Raw genomic sequence first — 22,685 nt, forward strand, 5'->3', positions numbered from 1 at the left:
TTCCCCAAAGTTTAATTAATTCAAAGAGTGTGCTAAATAATAATTTTTAAATAAGTACGGGCCAAATTCTCAATTTCAGAAATCCCCTTTCTCTTTAAAATCATTTAGGGTCTTTCAGGATAGCTTTTCACTTTTCAGCTCTTTTTACAACCATCCAGGTTTAAAAGTCTAAAGTGTTCCTCAGCTATCACTGGCAATACCTTTTTAACATAACACCCCTTGATAAGATATCAAGATTTATAAGATCCGTTTATTTCCAGTACTAGTGCACTGCCATTCATTCCTCTCTAAAGCCATTAAATACGCGGCAGGCTTTCAATTTACATTACCTACTGATCACCTTTCAAAACACACTCATCAGATCCCTTTTTAAGTACTTTTTTCTCTATTTTTACACAAAATTTCCCCTCAGCTGAGCACAGCTCTTAAACACAGCTCTGCCCTGCTCAGCACTTACCTCCCAACTGACAAACCGTCACACATAGAATCCTTACCCTAGCTCATGCTGCTAGCACGAGCTCTGCATTCCAACCTTCCCATCACATACACCAAACATTTCCAAATTAAAATGAACACATTTTAAACATATACAAACACCTAGCAATTTAAAACAATATAAATTTTGTACCTTTTTTCTTCCCTGAAGCCTGAAAATCACCCTTTTTCATTCGTGCACGAGCCCTCGCCGCTCCATTCACGCGACAACAGCTGGCTCGTGTCATCAGCTGTTGTTTCACTTCCCACGCGCTTCCCCAGCGCGTGCCGCACTCTCTCCATCGCAAACCGCCACATAAATAAACTAAAACGTTGGGAGAGTGCACCGGAGCACTCTCCTCCCCATCTCCAGTCCCATTCCCGGCTTTATTTATCTTCAGAACCGGCTCTCCCGCTAAATAGAGCCGGTTCCCCTTTAAAATTAATGATTTCCTGGGCCCTGCGTCAGCTGTGTACGTCTGACGTCATGACGCGACGTCAAATTCCGACGCAGGGCCAATCAGCGCTCATACTCTCCCCTCTTCGCCTTCGCTCCGCCCCGCTCCTGCTCCGCTGCAACTTGCAGCGTCTATGCCGGTCAGGCCACCGCTTCCTCGTGCCCCACCGCCCGAACTCCGCATATTTCCCAAAAAAACCCGGCGCTACAAGGAGCGCAACCAAAAACATCACCCGATGTCCCTGCTACCACCTGATCCCGCCAGTGACGCCAGGCCACTGAACAAATTCTCTCCAGACGCCGCCGCCGCTTCCAAAACCTCCGATCAGCTGAACAGCTGATCGCCGCTCTTTCCTTGCACTCCCTTCCCCCGCAACGGCCCCGATACCAGCGCACCCCAACAAAACACGTGGCTGCCGGATCTCCCTCCACAAGCAGCCCCAGGTACGTTTATTTTAACCCCTTATGGGTTACATTCGGCCTAGCCAAGTTAAAAAAAAAAATGTATGAAATAACATTTTTTTTTTTTAAATCATTCCATCCACTTCACACCCCCCCACACTTCAATATATTCAACAATTTTCCTTGTAAATCATTCTATTACATTACTTCCATTTCTGTACTACCATTATTTCATAATAAAATGTTCCCTTAGAAATACAGGAATTTTCCCTTTTGTTGCTCTCTCCGAAACTCGTACCTCAGGTTCATGCCCCACAACAACACTTTCCCTTTCTACATCTTGCTCATTTCTCTGAGGATTATCCCTCCTGGTAATAATGAGCCAGGATGTATTAGGTTCACTAGACACTTGTTCATTCTCTGGGAGCTTTTTAGATTCTCTTTCACTCATGATATTTTCCTCTATTGAATCTACGTCAGACATGTCCCAATTGATCTGCTTCAATTGGTTTCTATGCAATATTTTCTTTATACCCATTTTGGTACAGATTTTATATACATTATTTCCAGACCCCAACCTTTCTAGCACTTGGTAGGGTTCTTCCTCCCATATATTCTGCAACTTATGACGACCCCCAAAATTTTGTCTCCTTACTAGCACCCACACACCAGGCTCCAGAGTTGAACCACATGCAAGCCGATCATAAGCTCTTTTTGTCTTAAGCCCACTTTGATCTGAGCATCTTCTCGCTAACTCACGGGCCTCCTGTAAGGTCTCTTCATGTGTTCTCAACCACTCTTCAGTGGACAACTCCATCTTTTCCGCATCAAACATCCATTCCTTATATGGCATTAAGGTTTCTTGTCCCAGAAATAAATAGGCGGGAGTATACCCGGTGTTACCATGTATGGTGCTATTGTATATCTGGCAAACTTCTTGCAAATACTCAGACCACCTTCTTTTCTTCTCAACTTCCAAAGTTTTTAGTAAATGGTGTAAGGTCCGATTAAAACGCTCACATCTGCTATTGCCTTGGGGGTGATAAGGTGTTGTGCGAGATTTTTGTATTCCATATCTCTGGCAAAGTTCCTTAACAATTGCTGCTTCAAATGTTTTTCCTTGATCTGAATGAATTCTTTCAGGGCAACCATAGACCATGATCCATCTCTCTAAGAGTACTTTTACAGTAGTTTTTGCAGTCTGGTTTCGTGTTGCCACTGCAATAGTGAACCGGGTAAACATGTCCGTGATAATCAACACGTTTTCAAACCCTCTTGTATCTTTTTCTAAAACGGTGTAGTCCAACGCAACCACTTCCTGAGGTTTTGTAACTACAAATGGTTGCATAGGCGCTTTCTCTTTAGGCACCATTTCTCTTGCCCATCCACAATTCTTGCAACATTGTATCCAATCACTGACATCTTTGGTCAAATGTACCCAAAAATATTGCTTTCTTATTTGTTTACATGTGATCTCCGTTGCAAAATGCCCCCCCTTATTATGGTATCTCTCCAGAATCTTCTTTTTCTCAATATCTGGCATTACCATCTGTATAATCTCTTTCCCATCTCTATAATCTTCAATGACTCTACACAATATTCCATCTTTGAGCATCAGCCTCCTTCTGTGTTTCCATAGTTCTTTTGATTCTACGGACCACTCTTCATAATCATTAGGCCTTTCTTGTTTTATCTCCAGTGCTTCAATAACAGGCCTTAAACTTGGATCATGTCGCTGCAAATCAAACAATTCTTCTGCCACTACTGCCTCTTCACTACTTTTTGACGCACCAGCATTCTGGACACTTATGTGACCCCTTCGTTTATCTATTTTACTTTTCACGCAGGCAACAACCTCTGTGTTGGACAGGATAAAGAAATCTTTCTCTTCATCGCTGCTGAATGCACCTTCACTGCTCTCACTGCTTGCCTCCTTCTCTTCTTCTTTCTCCTTTTCACCATCCTTCCCATTACTCTTTGGGGTCTCCACCTCACCATACTCAGTGCTGAGGTGTCCTTCTTCCTTGTTCTTACTACTGGGGTTCTCTGCCCCATCCTTCTCATTGCCAGCAGTCACCATCATATTTCTTGGCAGATTCACTGTAGCTGTTGCAGTTACAAGCATTGTACACGCCGTCATACCTCTAACACTATGACATTTACCGCTCAAAATTTTCTCAGACAAGGGCGGTATGATATGTTTCTCCTTGCCTATCATTTTGATGAACCCTAACCTTTTTGAAGGGTCATGTTCTTCAAACTTCCTTTTCTGCACAATATCATGCCAAATTCGGGTAACCCCAACATGTTTGGATTCTGGTGATAGTTGAGATAGATCCTTAAACAACCCTTCCAGGGACTGTAACACATTCATGCCTAATATGCCTGGGATGCAATTCTTCTCAGTTTTACCAGTATTTAAATTATCCCGCACAATAAAAATGCAACAAGATGGCACTTTTTGTCCCAGGCATTCCACAGTGGTCTCGATACATCCTAATACCGGCAAGTCTGTACCATTTGCTGCAGTTAACGTGATCCAACTTGCGTCTTGTAATTGATTTATACTATCACAATACTTATAAAAATGACTTGCCACGATGGTGGTGACATCTGATCCGGTGTCCACAATGCACTGCGTTTTAACTCCTCCAAAGGACACTGTTAATACCGGACTACTCCCGATTGCTCTGTCCTTAAAACTTTCCCGATTGGTGTCCAAATTCTCTTCCTGCACCCTCTGCACTCTTACTGTGGGTGTCTGTGTTTCCCCTTCATGTGCGGATTTCACTAGTGCTTTCCCTTTTCTTTCAAAATCAGCACCGGCACTTGTGGATGGCCGATTGTTCTCCTCTGAATTTCCAGCTTGTGACCCAGATGTCACCCTCCTCTCACTTTGGCAAAATCTGGCTATGTGTCCGGGTTCCTGACATCTGTAACAAACTAAAAGCCCTCGGTCATCCCGTAGAGGTGTTCTCCGATTAGTACCTCCATATGGTGTCGTCCTTTCTCTTCTTGTATCATTAGGACGACTTATGGTTTCTCTTCTCTGCCATTCTAATATTTCATCCTGCTTCCTCCCCATCTGCCCCAGCAGTTTTGAAATCTCAGATAGTGTGGTCACCAGCCCTTCCGTTTCTGTGGAGACGGGACGCTCTGAAACTTCGCTCTGTCCCCTTTGAAGAATCCTTACTCGAGAAACCCCTGGCTCAGGTATCCGCTCTTCCTCAGACCAACGGATGGCAGCTTGCATCAGATCTGTAAACCGTATTTCCGGATTGTCTTCCCACCTTCTGGTCATCTCTCTTCTCAGTGACACATCTTTAAGGCCTAACAGAAATTGCTCCTTCAGGACATTCTCTGGCTGACTCACTCGAGAACTATCCCGAGCTCTGATCATCTCTAGCTTCTCTTGAAGTTGGTATGCGAATGCCCGGATAGTTTCCCTATCACCTTGTCGCCTATCATAAAACTCCTTTACTCGTATACCCAGAGGGACTTTGTCTCCATATACTTGAGTAAGTAATTCATAGATGTCCTCAACTGTTGGTTCTCTTTCTCTGGCCATATACTTCACTGTGTCTTTAGCCTGACCCTTGATGTGATCTTTTAAAATCTCCAGTTGGTCCTCCGATGGCACTCTCAGGATCTTTAAGGCTGATTTGGCCGTCACAATCCATTCTTCTACCGGGATGTCACCTGCACGGGTGGGAAACCCGTAAAAATCTGGAATATTCTTCTCCTTTTGAAGTACCACTGTAGTGGTCTGCTGTTGGCTTGGTTCACCTCGTCCCCGTCCTTCCATTGAGTTCCTCAATTCGTCAATCTGACGCTGTAGTTCCTCCATGTTCTTCTCTGGAGCTGATATGTGGGCCCAATAAACAAACAAAATTTCCCTCCCCACACAACAGTTGCCCCAACCGTTCAAATTTTACTTTTCACCAGAGATGAACAATTGCCTTTACATGAATTGCTTAAAAACAGTAAATACCTTTTTACCATACATACACATATATTTCTGCCCCTCTGTTTCACTTTGTTGATAAAGTGAAGGCACTATCCTGTCCGTGACGCCATTTTTGTAACCCCTCCCCCACTCCTGGGTTCAAAAAGGATATCGCCTGAGCCGAGTGTTTCACCCAGCGCAGAAGAAGGGCACAAAAAAACTTATAAATCACAATTGGTTAATAAAAATTTACTTTATTCTAATATGGATTTAAATGAACACAATATATTTCACACCCCTTAATAACCTTAACATTTCATTTCTTTATTTCCTATAGGTTTCTCTATTCTCTATAAAGCTCCCCTTCCGTGTTACTTCCCATCAGATAAGTATCAGTTCAACTTCTTAATAAAAGTTAAATATGCATGCAAAATTATATTTTAATATGAGTCCCTTATATAGAGTTGATTCTTTGTTTCTTTTCTTCTTTTTCAGGTTCTGCGCCGGAGACTTCAAGGTAAGTACACTATTTTCCTTTATTCCAAAAAAAGTTTCAAAAGGATACTTTGATACACATCTCCTCTGCTGATTTTGTATCTTCTTATTATTCCAATCGTTGGGTACCATGGACTGTAGAGTTGAACCCTGGCCAGGGTACAGGAATCAGGGACTGAAGACACCTACTACTCTAAGCTATAAAAAAACAATAACCCTAAAACCTAACTAATTCACACAATTTTCAGGTGCTTGATGCTCACACTTTCTATCTAGCTTCCCAAAAAGAACATATAATTAATAATCCCTATTCTATTTCCCTTCCCCAAAGTTTAATTAATTCAAAGAGTGTGCTAAATAATAATTTTTAAATAAGTACGGGCCAAATTCTCAATTTCAGAAATCCCCTTTCTCTTTAAAATCATTTAGGGTCTTTCAGGATAGCTTTTCACTTTTCAGCTCTTTTTACAACCATCCAGGTTTAAAAGTCTAAAGTGTTCCTCAGCTATCACTGGCAATACCTTTTTAACATAACACCCCTTGATAAGATATCAAGATTTATAAGATCCGTTTATTTCCAGTACTAGTGCACTGCCATTCATTCCTCTCTAAAGCCATTAAATACGCGGCAGGCTTTCAATTTACATTACCTACTGATCACCTTTCAAAACACACTCATCAGATCCCTTTTTAAGTACTTTTTTCTCTATTTTTACACAAAATTTCCCCTCAGCTGAGCACAGCTCTTAAACACAGCTCTGCCCTGCTCAGCACTTACCTCCCAACTGACAAACCGTCACACATAGAATCCTTACCCTAGCTCATGCTGCTAGCACGAGCTCTGCATTCCAACCTTCCCATCACATACACCAAACATTTCCAAATTAAAATGAACACATTTTAAACATATACAAACACCTAGCAATTTAAAACAATATAAATTTTGTACCTTTTTTCTTCCCTGAAGCCTGAAAATCACCCTTTTTCATTCGTGCACGAGCCCTCGCCGCTCCATTCACGCGACAACAGCTGGCTCGTGTCATCAGCTGTTGTTTCACTTCCCACGCGCTTCCCCAGCGCGTGCCGCACTCTCTCCATCGCAAACCGCCACATAAATAAACTAAAACGTTGGGAGAGTGCACCGGAGCACTCTCCTCCCCATCTCCAGTCCCATTCCCGGCTTTATTTATCTTCAGAACCGGCTCTCCCGCTAAATAGAGCCGGTTCCCCTTTAAAATTAATGATTTCCTGGGCCCTGCGTCAGCTGTGTACGTCTGACGTCATGACGCGACGTCAAATTCCGACGCAGGGCCAATCAGCGCTCATACTCTCCCCTCTTCGCCTTCGCTCCGCCCCGCTCCTGCTCCGCTGCAACTTGCAGCGTCTATGCCGGTCAGGCCACCGCTTCCTCGTGCCCCACCGCCCGAACTCCGCATATTTCCCAAAAAAACCCGGCGCTACAAGGAGCGCAACCAAAAACATCACCCGATGTCCCTGCTACCGCCTGATCCCGCCAGTGACGCCAGGCCACTGAACAAATTCTCTCCAGACGCCGCCGCCGCTTCCAAAACCTCCGATCAGCTGAACAGCTGATCGCCGCTCTTTCCTTGCACTCCCTTCCCCCGCAACGGCCCCGATACCAGCGCACCCCAACAAAACACGTGGCTGCCGGATCTCCCTCCACAAGCAGCCCCAGGTACGTTTATTTTAACCCCTTATGGGTTACAGTAAGAAAGAAACTGGAGCAAAAGGAGAAACCTCTGTGGGCCCACCCCCTTTCCCTCTTATTTCAAGGGAAAAAGGTTAGTGAAGAAACTTCAGTGACATGAAAGGTTTCCCCAGCAGAGGGCACTGGGACTCACTTATGCCAGGAGGAGGAAGGGATGACCGAAGGGGGCGGAATAATCCAGAAAAAACCCTTGTGGTACCGCCAAGTGGGGGAGAGGCTTCCTAGGGAGGAGTAGGAGTGTATGAAGACTCACATTGAAGCAGAAGGAAGGAGAGGGGTGAGTGAGCCCATGAAGGTCCAGGAGTATCCCAGAACAGAGGAGGCTCAAGGCTATGATAAAGGTGTACCAGATGCCCAAAGCCCAGAGGAGAGGATGGAAGTTCAAAACATTTAACTTCCTATAAAGGTAGTGTTAAGCAGTGCTTCAATTCCTATAAAGGTAGTGTTAAGCAGTGCTTCAGAGAAAGGAATTGAGTTAATAACCTATGAAGAAATAAGTTACACCTTTGTTTTTTTAAGTTTTTGTTTGCTGGCAGAGTGGGGTGGGTCCCAATACAGTATAAACTGCTGGATTGAGAGTAGATGGTTTAGGGTCTACCAGTGTTTAAGCCTTGGGCTTACAAGGAGAAGGGCTCAAATGCCTTTTCTTGTGTCAGAATGTTTTTTTGTTTTTGAAAGACTCTGCTAAAATAGAGGAAGGAAGGGAGCACGAGCTGGCTTTTTTTGGGGAATAACCATAATGAATATTTTTGAGATATCTCATACATATACATAATGGTTATTCCCAAAAAAGCCAGCTCTTTCTCCCTTCCTTCCTTCCTTCCTTCCTTCCTCCTTACCCAGCACTCCTTCTTTCTCTCCAGTAGTATTTCCCCACCCCCTTTCCCATACCACAGACGCACATTTCCAAAAGCTGACATATTCCAATTAATAAATTCTGAATAAAATACTTTTTTCTACCTTTGTTGTCTGACTATTTTCGTTTTTCTATTCGCTTTGGTCCCAGTGTCTTCTTTCCATTTGATATTTTTTCACTCACCATGTCCACCATCCTCCTGTGTCCTTATGCGTCCAGTCTACCATCTGTAGCCCTGTCCCTAATCTTCCTCCAGTTTCAGTATCTGCCCTCAAAGTGTTCCAATTCAGCCCTTAAATGCATGTTTCCTCTCCATCCATATCCAACATTTCTCTCACTCCCCTCCCCTCCATCCATCCATGTGCATCTACTTCCTCTGCCTTCCTTCCCCTCCATCCATCCAGGTCCAGCAATTCTCCTCCTTCCCCTGCCCTCTGCTCCGTCCAGCAACTCTCCATTCTCCCCTCCCCTCTCCTCCATCCATCCTTGTCCAGCAAATTTCCTCTCTCCCCTGCCCTCCCCTCCATCCAGCAACTCTCCATTCTCCCCTGCCCTCTCCTCCATCCATCTCCAGCAAATTTCCTCTCTCCCCTGTCCCCAACATCAATCCCTGTTGTCCAGCAATTCTCCTCCTTCCCCTGCCCATCCTGTTTCTGTCCATCCCCTTCCCCCTTCTATCCAGCGTCAGAGCGTCTCCCCCCCTCTCTGCTCCTTAGCAGCATCTGTAAAACAACGTGGATGCAGCAGCTCACAGGTTTGCTTGCTGTGTTAACTGAACAGCGACGGCTGCGCGGGGGAGTGGAAACAGTGATGCCTGCCTTACTTACAGTGGATGAGATAGGCTGGCTCACACTTCCATTCCACTCCCGAATTCACAGCGACGAACGGCCAGACAGCGCTGCAGTAGTAAAATCAACAAGGAGGCAGGTTCGACTCCGCCCTTCACTTCCCTCCTGCCCTCTGCATCCTGCCTTCCTCTGATGTCATTTCCTTTCGGGCAGGACGCAGAGAGGGCAGGAGGGAAGTGAAAGGTGGAGTTGAACCTGCCTCCTTGTTGATTTTACTAACACAGTACTGCCTGCCCGTTCGTCGCTGCGACTTCAGGTAAAAAAGTCGCCATTCCAGTTGTCCTTGTTTTGGGGGGGGGCAATGCCTCCCTCACCTCCCCCAGTCTATGCCCATGCAAGAAACATGCCGAGTCTTGTGCAGGCAGCGAGCAGGAGAAGTAAACCAGGAAACACACCGAGTCTGGGGCAGGCAGCAAGCCGGAGAAGTATTCAGGATACCAGCAGAAGTCAGGGCAGGCAGCGGGCAGAGAGTAGTCTGGATACCAGCAGAAGTCAGGGCAGGCAGCGAGCAGAGAGTAGTCTGGATACCAGCAGAAGTCGGGGCAGGCAGCGAGCAAAGAAGTAAACCAGGGAAACAAGCAGGGCCGGTCCACCACAGGATAAGGAGATCAGGAAGCACTGCAACAACTCTCACCGACGAGAAGCTCATCAGATGACCTCTGTTGCGAAGGCAAAGTAGAAAGTATCCAGGTGGTTCATAAAGGCAACCGACAAGGGAGATCACCAGGTAAGGGTGCTGCTAAGTTCCAAAAGTCCCAAGCCAGTCTGGAAGGCTGGAAGATCCGGACCGGACTGGCATGACTTCTGGAACAGGGGAAACAACAACCAGACAGCCCGCCGCAGCCACCAGGCCTTAGCACCAGGTGGCGAAATGACTGAGCGCATGAGACATGGCCACAATCGTGACAACCAAAGCATTGTTTAGAGAACTACACACCCTAATGGAAAAAGGGACTCTCTAGCTTGACTGTGGGAGTGACAATTTCTATGAAGTAATTAGTGACAGTTCCACTCTTGGAAATCTAGGATAGAGGGGAGAGGAGAGTACCTGGAGGAACCTGGATGTTATTTCCTGATCATTGGGGAGAATGTCACTTCCTGGCTAGTAAGGAAAATGTCATAGGTCCCACAGAGCTTCTCTTCCTTGACTATCCCATACATTCTGACAAGTATTTTGAGATTGCTCAGTGGCCATTTTATGTTCATGGAAAAGGGTCAAGAGAGAGAACTGTCTAGAAGGAAGGGGAGATAGAGGAAGACAACGGACGGAAGGACTGGGAGAGGATAATGGGTGGAAGGATGGAGAGAGAAAGAGGGATGACACTGGATGGAATGGTAGGAGAGAAAGAGGGAAGGTGCTGGACATGGATGGAGGGGAGGGAAGTATATGCACATGGATGGAGGGGAGTGAGGAGAAATGCTGGATATGGATGGAGGGGAAACTGTTGAATTTAAGAGCTGGATCGGGATATTGAAGGATAGAGACAGGGCTACAGATGGTAGACAGGAAGCATAAGGACACAGGAGGATGGTGGACATGGTGAGAGAAAAAATATCAAATGGAAAGAAGACACTGCATAAAACAGAAGACACTGGGACCAAAGTGAATAGAAAAACTAAATGATCAGACAACAAAGGTAGAAAAAAGTATTTTATTCAGAATTTATTAACTGGAATATGTCAGCTTTTGGAAATGTGCATCTGTGATGTTTTGCATGTAAATTTCAATTTTTCTAGTATTGCTGCATGCTGAGTCTGACTTCTTGAGGTAACTTTCCATTTCAGTATTTTGCCTTCATATCTGTTGTGTCATGTGTTTTGTGGCTCTACATGAGAATTGTGATATTATGATCCCTTGTTTCATATTGTTGACGGTCTGCATTTTCCGTATGGGTGGTATATTGGTTTATTAGGGTCTGCCCAGTGTTATGGTACAGTAAGGTTTATGAGTGTGTTTTTGCACAAATTTGTGCATAGTGTTTTGCAGTTGAGCAATTGTGGTTAGTACATGCTTTGAGCAACCACTTTATTCTTTGACATATGATACATATTTAATATCTAAATTTAATAAAAGGTATTAATTGTGACTTATTTTTACTTATTTTTTTTTCTGTGTTGACACACAATTATGGGTGTAACCCCCGCCCCTGGCCCCACCCCTAACCCCGCCCCCTTGAGCCTTCCCAAACAGTTGGGCCACCGACCGCCTATGTTTGACACCCTGTATTTGTTTGCTGGGATAAATGTTTGACTTCCCTATTTTTATACTGTAGTTCATTTTATTTATATTTTATTCTGTGCATCGCTTCTCCCTACGTGTTAGCTAAAGCTGTATAGCAAATATCACATAAGTAAATAAATATATTATAGAATACTAGCGTAAGTCTTAATTTATGGTCAACAGCTGGTGTAAATGCTCATTCCTACCTATAGGCAATTAGGCGTGAAAATGCCAGTATTCTTTAAGTTGTGTGCGCTACTGCTACGCACTCCCCTGACCCACCCACATCGCTACCGGGTTCATACCCCTCTGCAGGTGTTGTGATAGATTTTGAGTGCACAATTTATAGAATACTGACTAGTGGCAGTTACAGTACACATGTAAGTGACAATTAACGTTAACCAACATCAATTATAGCCAAGAATTAGCAGATAAACAATTAAATTTCAAATGTAACTGACACTATACTATAACTTGCATGAGTAATTTTGCCTGCTAAGTGTTAAATTGAATGCACAAACGTATAAAATTAGGGTTAATATAACTAGTAGATTCTGATCTCCCAAATGATTAATTGCATTTTCCTAGTTTCCATATACTTGAGACCAAAGGGGTCATTTTATTGGGATGGGCAGCTGGAAAAATTTGTTTTTGTGTCATTTCCCATATCATTTGGGGGAATGTTTACTTCTTTTTTTAGATTCCAAAAAACAAAAATGGAGATGCTGGCTGAAAAATATGATCTTTATTAAAAGTCAAACAACAAAAAAAGGAGGAAAAGTCCCTCACACAAACGTGAGTAGCAAACAAAAAAGTGAGGTAGATTCAATGAGGATGCCAAGAAGACTTTAATTTAGAGAAACATACAGTTGACCCAACATGGCTGTGTTTTGGCACAAATGGCCTGGCTCGGCAGTAAAGTGGATTTTTCATGTTCTAACGATAAAACTTAACTTAAAAGTAATGTCAAGATCCTTGCTGTCGAACCTCTCTATAATCCTCAAGTGAGTAAGGAGTGCAATAATGCAAACAACGCCTGACTGGCAAACGCCAGTGATGTAACTTATGCAATAAAAAAAGTCACCAAACGACTCGACACAGCTGCCGTGTTTCGGCGCCAAAGCGCCTGCTTCAGGAATCTTACGGTGTAGGTTATGCAAAGGTAAATGGTATTTCTAAAACCAAAAGCAACAGAAAGCAACTTATGGTTGTTCAAGGTATAAAACCATCACTTTCAACATATGGCAGCATAAGCCAAAAGGAAAGTAGAGAAACTTTCCTGTCAACTTTTGCAGTTTTTTAGAAGAGCCAGCCTACCCTACTCTTTGGACTTGTTTTGTTGACGTTCATAGGGATTCAGTGTTCCTCCACTTTGAGTGGTTGCTTCCTTAATTCTTTTTTGTATAGATATATAAGTAAGTGGGACTATGTTGTGTTTGTAAATAGGCTTAATATAAGTTCCTTTTTCCAACTTGAAAAACACTCCCCAAATATGCAATGTCTTCAATTACATCTACTACTAATCATTTCTATAACACTACTAGATGTACACAGTGCTGTATACATTATATGCAGGTACGTTCTCTGTCCCTAGAGGGCTCACAATCTAAGGGCTCTGTTTACTAAGATGTACTAGCGTTTTTAGTATATGCTAAAATTGGCACGCGCTAAACGCTGGAGATGCCCATAAAAATATATGGGTGTCTCTAAAGTTTATTGCATGCTAAAAATGCTAGATCACCCTTAGCGCTGCTTAATAAACAGGGCCCTCAGTTTTTATACCTGGGACAATGGAAGATTAAGGTGTCTTCTTACTAAGGTGCGCTGAAAAATGGCCTGCACTGGTAGATGCGTGTATTGGACGTGCGCAGGTCCATTTTTGAGTGCACCTGGAAAAAAAAACCCTTTTTGGCTAAAAATGGACCTGCGGCAAAATAAAAATTGGCGTTCGTCCATTTTGAGCCTGAGACCTTACCACCACCCACTGACTTAGCGCTAAAGTCTCACTTCTTAACTGGCTGGTAATCATCAGCGAGCATACACTGCCGATTACCGCCTGGTTAGCGCTGCGCACCGGAAATTTTCAAGCGTGTGTAGAGGACACACGTAAAAAATGAAATTCCCTCCTGGGCCACATGGTAGCCGGGTGGCAGTTCCAAATTGATGTGGGTTGGGCGTGGATAGGCACCTACGCGGCTTAATAAAAGGGCCCCTCAGTGACTTAGCCAAGGTCACAAGCAGCTGTAGTGGGAACTAAACCCAGGTTGCCAGAATCAAAGCCCACTGCACTAGCCATTAAACTACTCCTCCACTCCAGTTACTATACAAATCTCCAAACATTTCTGCTAGATTGATGTTTGTCTGTTTGTTAATATAAGTTAAGCTTTAGTCAAAAAAAAAAAAAAAGGACAGCAGCAAGCTATATTTAATATTAAATACACAGAACTAGAGCAGGTTTCCCATGAGAGTAAACTCTAAGAGAACGACACTATAAAGCTCCTGTATCTTAGCAAGAAAATTGGATTCAAGTTCAGCTTAATGAGTTCTCCCCTCAATAATCTGATATCTGTTTCATTGCTTATATACCTATTTCCAGTGAGAAAATGACTGGGTTTTTTTTTAATGTAAGTGATTTAAACAGCATTTGTGTGGGATCAGCAAGAACCCTATAACATCTCCCTAGCCGACGAATTAAGTACAGTCAGTTTTGAAGATGCAAGCTCATTCTCTTCTGCTTTTTTTAATGCTTTTTCATGGCCTTTGTAGGTTTGCTGAGTGTTTGTGTTCATTAGGGCAGGATTTGCTGACATCACCAGGATATCACAGGAATGGGGACATCATAATCGGAGGAATAGTAAATGTGAACACTTTGTATCTAGCTGAACGGTTTAACTTCACAAATCCCCCTAACTTGCTTGAAACTAAAATGTAAGTAAAATTGTTTAGCTTGTTCCTATCGGGGTTATGTTAATGAATTTTAAAATGCACAGCCACTAACTGGGGGAATAATAACTTTAGTTGGATTCTTTTGAAATTAACTAGGTTAGGGGGTCCTTTTACAAAGGCACTCTGAAAATGGCTTGTGATAGTGTAGGCACGGGTTTTGGGCGCGCGCTGATCCATTTTTCAGCACGCCTGTAAAAAAGGCCTCTTAAAATTTTTGCCTTAAATGGATGTGCAGCAAAATCAAAATTACTGCGCGTCCATTTTGGGTCTGCGACCTTACCGCCAGCCATTGTCCTAGTGGCAAAGTCTCACATGGTAACCATGCAGTAAAGACCTACATGCACCAAATGCCACTTGGTGCGCGTCTGATATGCGAATCCAAAAATAACAATTATTTTTCAGCCGCTCGTATCGGACGCACGACAAAAATGAAATTACTGCAAAAGCCACACGGTAGCCAGGTGGTAACTCCATTTTGGTGCACGTTGGGCTTGCTTAGAGCCTTAAGCGGCTTAGTAAAGTGGCCCCTAGATTACTTATATTTAGGATCCTATTGTGCATTAGAATTTCAAATGTAGGTTCCTTAAACATTGGTGGGTATGGAGTAGAAAAAGGAAATGAATGTGCCAATAGTGCAAAGCACTTTTCCACAAAGAGGGGAAAGGGAATGGGGCTTGATATACCTCCTTTCTGTAGTTTTTGTAACTACATTCAAAGCTGTTTACATAGCATATACAGGTACTTATTTGTACCAGGGGCAATGGAGGGTTACAAGGAGCTGCAGTGGGAATCAACCCAGTTCCCCAGGATCAAAGTCCACTGCAATAACCACTAGGCTGGGATTCCGGAATCTTGCTATTCTTTGGGATTCTACATGGAATGTTGCTACTCTTTGACACTGTGCATGGAATCTTGTTAATGGGACTTGATACAATGTCTTTCTGTGCTTTTGCAACTACATTCAAAGCGATTTACGTAGTATATACAGGTGCTTATTTGTACCTGGGGCAATGGAGGGTTAAGTGACTTGCCCAGAGTCACAAGGAGCTGCAGTGGGAATCAAACCCAGTTCCCCAGGATCAGAGTCCGTTGCACTAACAATTAGGCTACTCCTCCACCTGTTACCTGGATAAATGCTGCTGATCATCTGTATACTGTCTTGAAAATCCTTACAGACCCCTCTGCATTTTAAGTTGATTTAATTAGGGTATTTATAATCAGCTTAATCCATTCTTGGCAGAGTACAATCAACTAAGAATTAACAGTAAACAATCATTTTAAAGAGAACTGAGTCACACACAATAACTGGTTATATGATTGGACAATTACAATAAGATAGAACCGGTAGTGTCAAATGTGAAACAGCTGAATACAGAAGTAAAAACGAAGTATTAAGTTTTTTACAAAACAATTAGTCTTAAGTCTAAGTTTGACTATGGACGTTTTTCACTAAATGTCCCAAATTTGAATAGGAAATATAGCCATTTTCAAAAAAGTAAAGCGTCTATCTTGTGCGGATAGTGCCAGGGTGTCTTAAGGTATTAGGATAGCAGGTGATACTGCCACTAGCTGGATAACAGTGCTGTGACCCCCTTATCTAGATACAATAGTAGGCAACTCATTTAGGCACCTTTTCTTGGAAAATTCATTGCAGTTTGCTGTCTGAATTTTTGTCTCCTAAATTTCGGAAACTTTAAACTGACAACTAGCACCTAAATTTCAACCAAAACATTCTTATATTTGGGAAAGTAAATGAAATGTGTTTCAACAATGTCTATGCAAATTGATGAGAAAAACCCACATGTAAATTAATTAAATGTGTGGAACCAAAAAGGAAACCTTTAGAATTTTGCTTGTCATTTCTTTGCAAATTCATACTTTGTCTTATAGAAATAGAAAGTATCAGCAGATGAGAATCTCTTGTTCCATCCAGTCTGCTCATTTATGCTGTGACCAATCACACTCAGTCTGTGGTTTTCTTCTTCATTCCTTCTTACACTAAGGTCACATGTATGTTTCATTTGCACCAGGGTTGTAATCCTACCACCTCAGCTATCCACCTGCCTTTCTAAAACATATTTTTATTTTCTCCAACGTACTATAATGACACCTTGACTTTCAGAAATTGATTCTTTGGAAAATACTACTTATTTTTCTCTTATTAAAAAGCCTGTTAGAAAATCAAAGGTTTGAAAACTCTTTTTCATATCCAAATTGTTTTAATATGTTGACTATATATGATTCTGAAATACTTCCACCTTTGTACATAAGGTTGGCAAATTCTGTCAGTCACCAAACTTATGTCATTGATTTTTTTCTTGACCTTCTCTGTCCAAAGGTCTATTGCTTAATAAGAATATGTTTTCCTTTTACCAGTAAATAACTTTTTTCCATGACTAGTTTTCCAACATCATAATCCATGAAATGTCATCAAAACTTGGCTACTGCTGTTTCTTGACCTGTTCAAGTTCTTCCCTAATGCATCCCTGATATCCGTATAACAGCTACATATTGTTAGATAACCAGCTGGCCACATCTATTCACCTGCAGAATTTTGTCTATCAAGTGTAGGGTTGATTGATGGTATTTTGAGTCCCAAGAGCTCAGCAGTTCTCGGAATAACTGTGGGGGCTTACTGCTTGCTAATCCAGAACTACCGGTAGTTCCCACCCCCAGCAAGCGCCATTTCCTAGAATGCTAGGAATGCTAGAAATTTTTTAAAAAATTAAATTTTTTTAGCAATAGAGTTTAAATAGCCATGCGGCAAGTGGTTCACTTGCTGTACTCAGGGCCGTGCCAATACGGTAAGCGAGGTAAGCATGGCAGGGGGGCGCCGTCATTTGGGGGGCGCCGCCGCACCATGCTTACCTCCTCGCCCTCCCACTCCCATTGCCCAACTGCCCGCGCTCTCTTCTCTCCTGCAGCAAATCCCTTTTTCTTTTTTTAATACTTTTAATTTTACCTCCGTCCGGCAGCGCAGCGTCAGTGCAGGAGGCGGCGCTTCCGGTCTAGCCTTCCCCTTCGCTCATGTTCCGCCTTCTTCTGACGTCATTTCCTTGACGTCAGAAGAAGGCGGAACCTGAGCGAAGGGGAAGGCTAGACACGTCGGGAGCGCCGCCTCCTGCACTGACGCTGCGCTGCCGGGTGGTCACGGAGGTAAAATTAAAAGAAATAAAAAAAGAAAGGGAATAGTTGCCGGAGAGCAGGGGAGAGAGAGGAGCATGCAAGGGCAGGGTTCATGGAAGGGAGAGAGAGGAATTGCTGGATAGGGTCAGGGATGAATGGAGGGGGCAAGGGACAGATGAGCATGGATTGATGGGAGGGTAGGGCTCAGGGAGAGAGGGGAATTGCTGGATAGGGTGAATGGAGGGGACAGGGGACAGAGGAGCATGGATGGGCATGGATTGGGAGGGCAGGGCTCAGGGAGAGAGGGAAATTGCTGGATAGGGTCAGAGATGAATGGAGGGGGCAAGGGACAGATGGGCATGGATTGATGGGAGGGTAGGGCTCAGGAAGAGAGGGGAATTGTTGGATAGGGATGAATGGAGGGGGCAGGGGACAGATGGGCATGGATGGATATGGATTGCAGGGAAGGGCTCAGGGAGAGAGGAGAAACTGCTGGACATAAAGGGGAGGGAAGAGAGATGAAGGAGATGAAATGAGGGAAAAGGAAAAGAGGAGAAAAATTACACATGGATGAAGAAAATAGGCAGAAGCTGAGGACCAGAAATGAAGAAGAAAGGAGGAAAGGAAAGAAATAAATGAAAAGGAAGCCCTGGAAACGGAGTTAAGAGGACAGATAGCCGCAGAATCAGATACTGGGCCAGCATGATCAGAAAAAGAAAGTCACCAGACAACAAAGGTAGAAAAAAATCATTTTATTTTCATTTTAGCGTTTGGAATATGTCCACTTTGAGAATTTACATCTGCTATCTTATTTTGCAATGTATAGCAATTTGTTTCTAAGAATATTGCTGACAATTCTTGTCAGTGTGGTAAGTGGTGAGCGATCATTTTCACCGGGGGGGGGGGGGCGCCAACTGATAGTCTGCAGGGGGGCGCCAGAGACCCTTGGCACGGCCCTGGCTGTACTGTCACTTCTTTTAAAAGAGACAGCCTTTCACCCTTTGCGGTAAAAGGGGGCCTCAGAGTGCATCAAAAGCAGCTGGATGTTTGCTGGTTTGGAATTGATATATCAGAGACGAGGACATTGCTTTCAAATTCTATAGAGTGAGTGCTGAGAACTTATGTATTTACACTTCACAGGGATTCCTGAAGCAGGCCTCTGTGGCCGAAGCACGATTTATGTCGAGTCCATTATATACTTTGAATAAAGCTTCTGATGTGAACTCTTTGAGTCCGTTGGACGTTTTGTTTGCATCATCTTTGTTGTCACCGTCGCTGTTTTTGCCTGCTTGTATGGTCACGGGCAGGTCATGGGCATTTCTAAAATCTATGCGCATTATTATAGAATATACCCGCTCCTTGCATATTTTATGTTTCTAGATTTACAGAAGGTTTTACTTGGCGTAATTGGTTGTGGCTAAATTTAGTTGTGTGGACCGTTGCTCAGAGTATTCTAAATAACTGCATCCAAATTTAGGCTTATTCTATAAACTATGCCTAAATTAAGTTGTATTTAATAGAATACTCTTAAGTGAATTTCATTTCAGCACCGAACGTTCAGGCTTGATATATTGAATCTAGTCCATGAGGGAGAATTCTATAAAGACCAGATCTCTTTTAGAATACTATCTAATAGTATTCAATAGAGTCAGAATGCCTATGACATGACCCAGCCCCTCCTATGTCAATGCCCCTTTGTAGTTATGCACTAGAACACATTTTGCTGAGTTATAGAATGACGGGACACTGCAAAAGCGGAGGACTGTGTCACTATGTGAGAGGAAACCAGCAAAAGGAGTAGTGGAGGTAGCAGGGCTCTACACCAAAATGACAGAAGGACAAGAGATGTAGTAAACAAATTCTTTATTCATCAAGACCCAACACAGCACTGTGTTTCTGCAAAAAGCCTACATCAGGGGTCTGTACACTACTCCTTCTGCTGTCCAAGTTGAATATAGAATAGCACTTGAGTGCACTGTGGTATCGAAGTGCCATTTCAGCCCCATTGTAGCACCGAATACTATCTTTTCTGTAGCTACTATTCCTGAATAGAACTCCCTTCCATTAAACATTCGGAGAGAACGGAACTATATGAAATTCCGTAAAATTTTAAAAACACATTTCTTTGGTGGGTCGTAATTATAATATTGATATTACAACATGTTGGTATAATGTTCTTTATTGCTACATATGCATTTGTCTGATTAGCTGCTAACATTTAGCAAACTATAGAGAATTATCCCCATGGTGGGTCATTTTCGAAACCATATATGTGTATAAAGCAATAATTTGCATGCAGGAAACAGGCTTTTACAAAATTGTGTGCCAGACTTGTTCATACAATTATGTACATTCAACCTGTACACATGTAATGCTGCATGGAGTGAGCAGAGGCTTTCCTGGGAATGGGGCTGGGGAGAAGGTTGCATTTATGTACAAGCTTTGAAAACACTAAGACATTTCCAAATCTCAGTCCCTGCCTCAAGGCAGTTCAAGTTAAATGGGATACTCTATCCTATCTGAGACTAGTGATGTGCTGAGAGAGACATCACGCAACACAGGTTGGTCTGACCTTTTTTTTTTTAGGATAAATCTACAGTGCAGAATCTTATTAAGGCCAATTCAAGACCACTGATTGTGGAGTGACATATGACTTTGGTTGGTGGACAGAAGAAATAGGTTTCAAATCATTTTTCAGTTAGAATTCATGTTTCTAGATCTTTTATTTGGCTGCTTATTGTACATAATCTGACACTGAATCTCATTACAGTATTAATACAGAAAACATCTACAACTTCCTGGCCTTTGTTTCTGCAGTGGAGGAGATTAACAACAGCTCAGAGCTCTTACCCAACCTCACGCTGGGATTTCACATTTATAATTCTTATAGTAATTTACTCTTAAAGTTTAAGGCTGCCATGAATATATTTTCACAAATGGACATACCAGTCATTAATTATAACTGCCAAACATCTGGCACACTGGCTGCTATCATTGAAGGTCTTCCAGGAGAGAGATCAAGTCAAATATCCAATGTGCTCTCAATATACCACTTCCCACAAGTAAGGAGACATTTCCATTTTACTTTATTTCCTATTCTATAATCCATTTTGACAGATCATCTTCATAAAACTATATCCAAATTGCTATCCACAAACACATAGAAGCTGCTGAAATAAAAGGATGGCAATTAAATGTTTCCACATCTACCTGAACAGAAGAGGGCAATTTGAAAATAGTCTCAAATAGCTCCCAATATTCAGTACCAGTGACCAGGGCTACTTCTGCTCATGGCAGTGTATAAAAACACTGACTGCCATGGGCTGAATATCGTCTGCAGTCAGCTTTAGTGTGTGTAAGAAATGTGCTTGTAATCATTTTAGAGACACGTGACAGTCAAGGTACATGCATCATATTTTCAATGCATTGCTTAAGTTGGCATTATCTCACTTATACATACAGTTACACCCCAACGCTGTTACATCAATTAAATGTCCATTCACATTGATACATGAGTTTTAACCTGATCCTCAGCTGATGATTCTTTTTACATGAGGATTCTTCACCATGATTCACCAGGACTCTTCATCAACTCCTCTAATGCTTTCACTTCCCAATAATTGTATTCATAATAATAATAATTTCAATTTCAATATTAAATATTTTGTATTAAATGTTTCATTTATCTTAAGACTCGTTGCCAATTCTGCTGTATGCCGACAAGGGTCACGTTTTGCAGTATACATTGCAACAGGGCAAAATCCTAAAACAAATCCCAAAATCAATGAGATTATTTCAGTCTGAATTTATCTTAAGATCATTTTTATTAAGTATGTTAACAGGAAAACCCAACAGAACTAGTACAACTGAGTGGAATGATTCCAAGAAAATCATACAACAGGTGATAACAAATAAAAATAACATACTTAGCATATTTTGGGGTATTTTTTGCTTCATCGGTTAGTCCCTCCACCTCCCCTCACTTCCCTCCTTGTTCCTCTGGGTGCTGGTCAAGAACTGAAGAAAAAACCAAAATCCTGCTGCATGACTTGTATTCCGCCAGTGTCGCTATGCTCATATTAGCCCTCTTCTCAAATCACTTCATTGGCTCCCTATCCATTTCTACATACAGTTCAAACCCATGTTTTATCATTTCCACCTTAGTTATTCCCTTATCTCTTATTTGTCCTGTTTGTCAGTCCTAATTAGATTATAAGCTCTGTTGAGTAGGGCCTGTCTCGTTATGTCCAGTGCACAGCGCTGCATACGTTCAGTAGCGCTATAGAAAAGATAAGTAGTAGTAGTAAACTCTGTCAACAGTTAAAGATCCTGCTTCTTGCATAATGAGTCAAGGTAGACCAAAAGGGTTCCCATATGGCTTGATTCTAAAGGCCCTCTGGTGAGTCCAAGCTCTGCACCCATCACCGCTCCATAGTTAGATCATGAATCATACCTGCTCGCCATGATTGCTCCAAGGGGGCCTTCTCGGACAACCATGAAGAAAGGATCACTTTCATTATCATCAGAGTGTCCCAGCAAAGAAATCTACTAGCTCTCCACCGCCGTGGTTGTATTTCAGGAGTAACACTGAACATAAGACTTGACTGTAGGGGGATCGACAAGAACTACATCTTGGTGATAAAGGTCAAAACCCATTGCCAATGAGATTGTACAGATGAGTATTTCTGCAGCATATGACCCAGGGAAACATTCAACTGACCACATTTAAAGCAAGCAGAAGTTGAGCTGATTTTCATTAAACTCTTTTTACATCAATAAAAGATCTACAATTTCAAGTCCATGCTTTCAGAAAGAGGTGTGTCTTCAACAGTTTATGAAACTGTGTTCTACTGTTACACAACCTTAATGTGCCAGGGAAAGCATTCCAAACAGTGGACCAGCAATAGAAAAGGCTGTCTTCCAAGTACAAACAGGTTTCACAGAAAGTAAAACTCTTGTCATCATCGACATTGAATTTTCAGACAGCAAGGCCCATAAAGGCTGATACACAGAAGTAGCCATCTCAGGGCCAGGAACAAATTAAACAAGCTAATTCTCCCCAACATGAAGAGGGAATAACCCTTATAGCTCTTCAACCTGGTCCTGGTATCCTTCAATAAATGGTTAATGTTGAGAGAATATAAATAGATCAAATCCATAGGAAGGTGAAACCCCAAGTATTTAA

At 42.6% G+C, this 22,685-nt stretch overlaps 1 protein-coding gene across 1 annotated transcript in view; it reads left to right on the plus strand.

Annotated features, from left to right (window-relative positions):
* The first annotated feature begins 5,280 nt into the window (after nt 1-5,280).
* LOC115464388 (vomeronasal type-2 receptor 26-like) overlaps nt 5,281-22,685 on the plus strand; it is an 80,904-nt gene continuing 63,499 nt past the window's right edge. The window contains exons 1-4 of the mRNA XM_030194774.1: nt 5,281-5,316; nt 5,775-5,796; nt 14,221-14,356; nt 20,271-20,562. Coding sequence (XP_030050634.1) covers nt 5,281-5,316; nt 5,775-5,796; nt 14,221-14,356; nt 20,271-20,562 — 486 coding nt within the window. The remainder of the gene's footprint in view (nt 5,317-5,774; nt 5,797-14,220; nt 14,357-20,270; nt 20,563-22,685) is intronic.

The sequence above is a fragment of the Microcaecilia unicolor genome, chromosome 3 (genome assembly GCF_901765095.1).
Source record: "Microcaecilia unicolor chromosome 3, aMicUni1.1, whole genome shotgun sequence".
Classification (NCBI taxonomy): domain Eukaryota; kingdom Metazoa; phylum Chordata; class Amphibia; order Gymnophiona; family Siphonopidae; genus Microcaecilia; species Microcaecilia unicolor.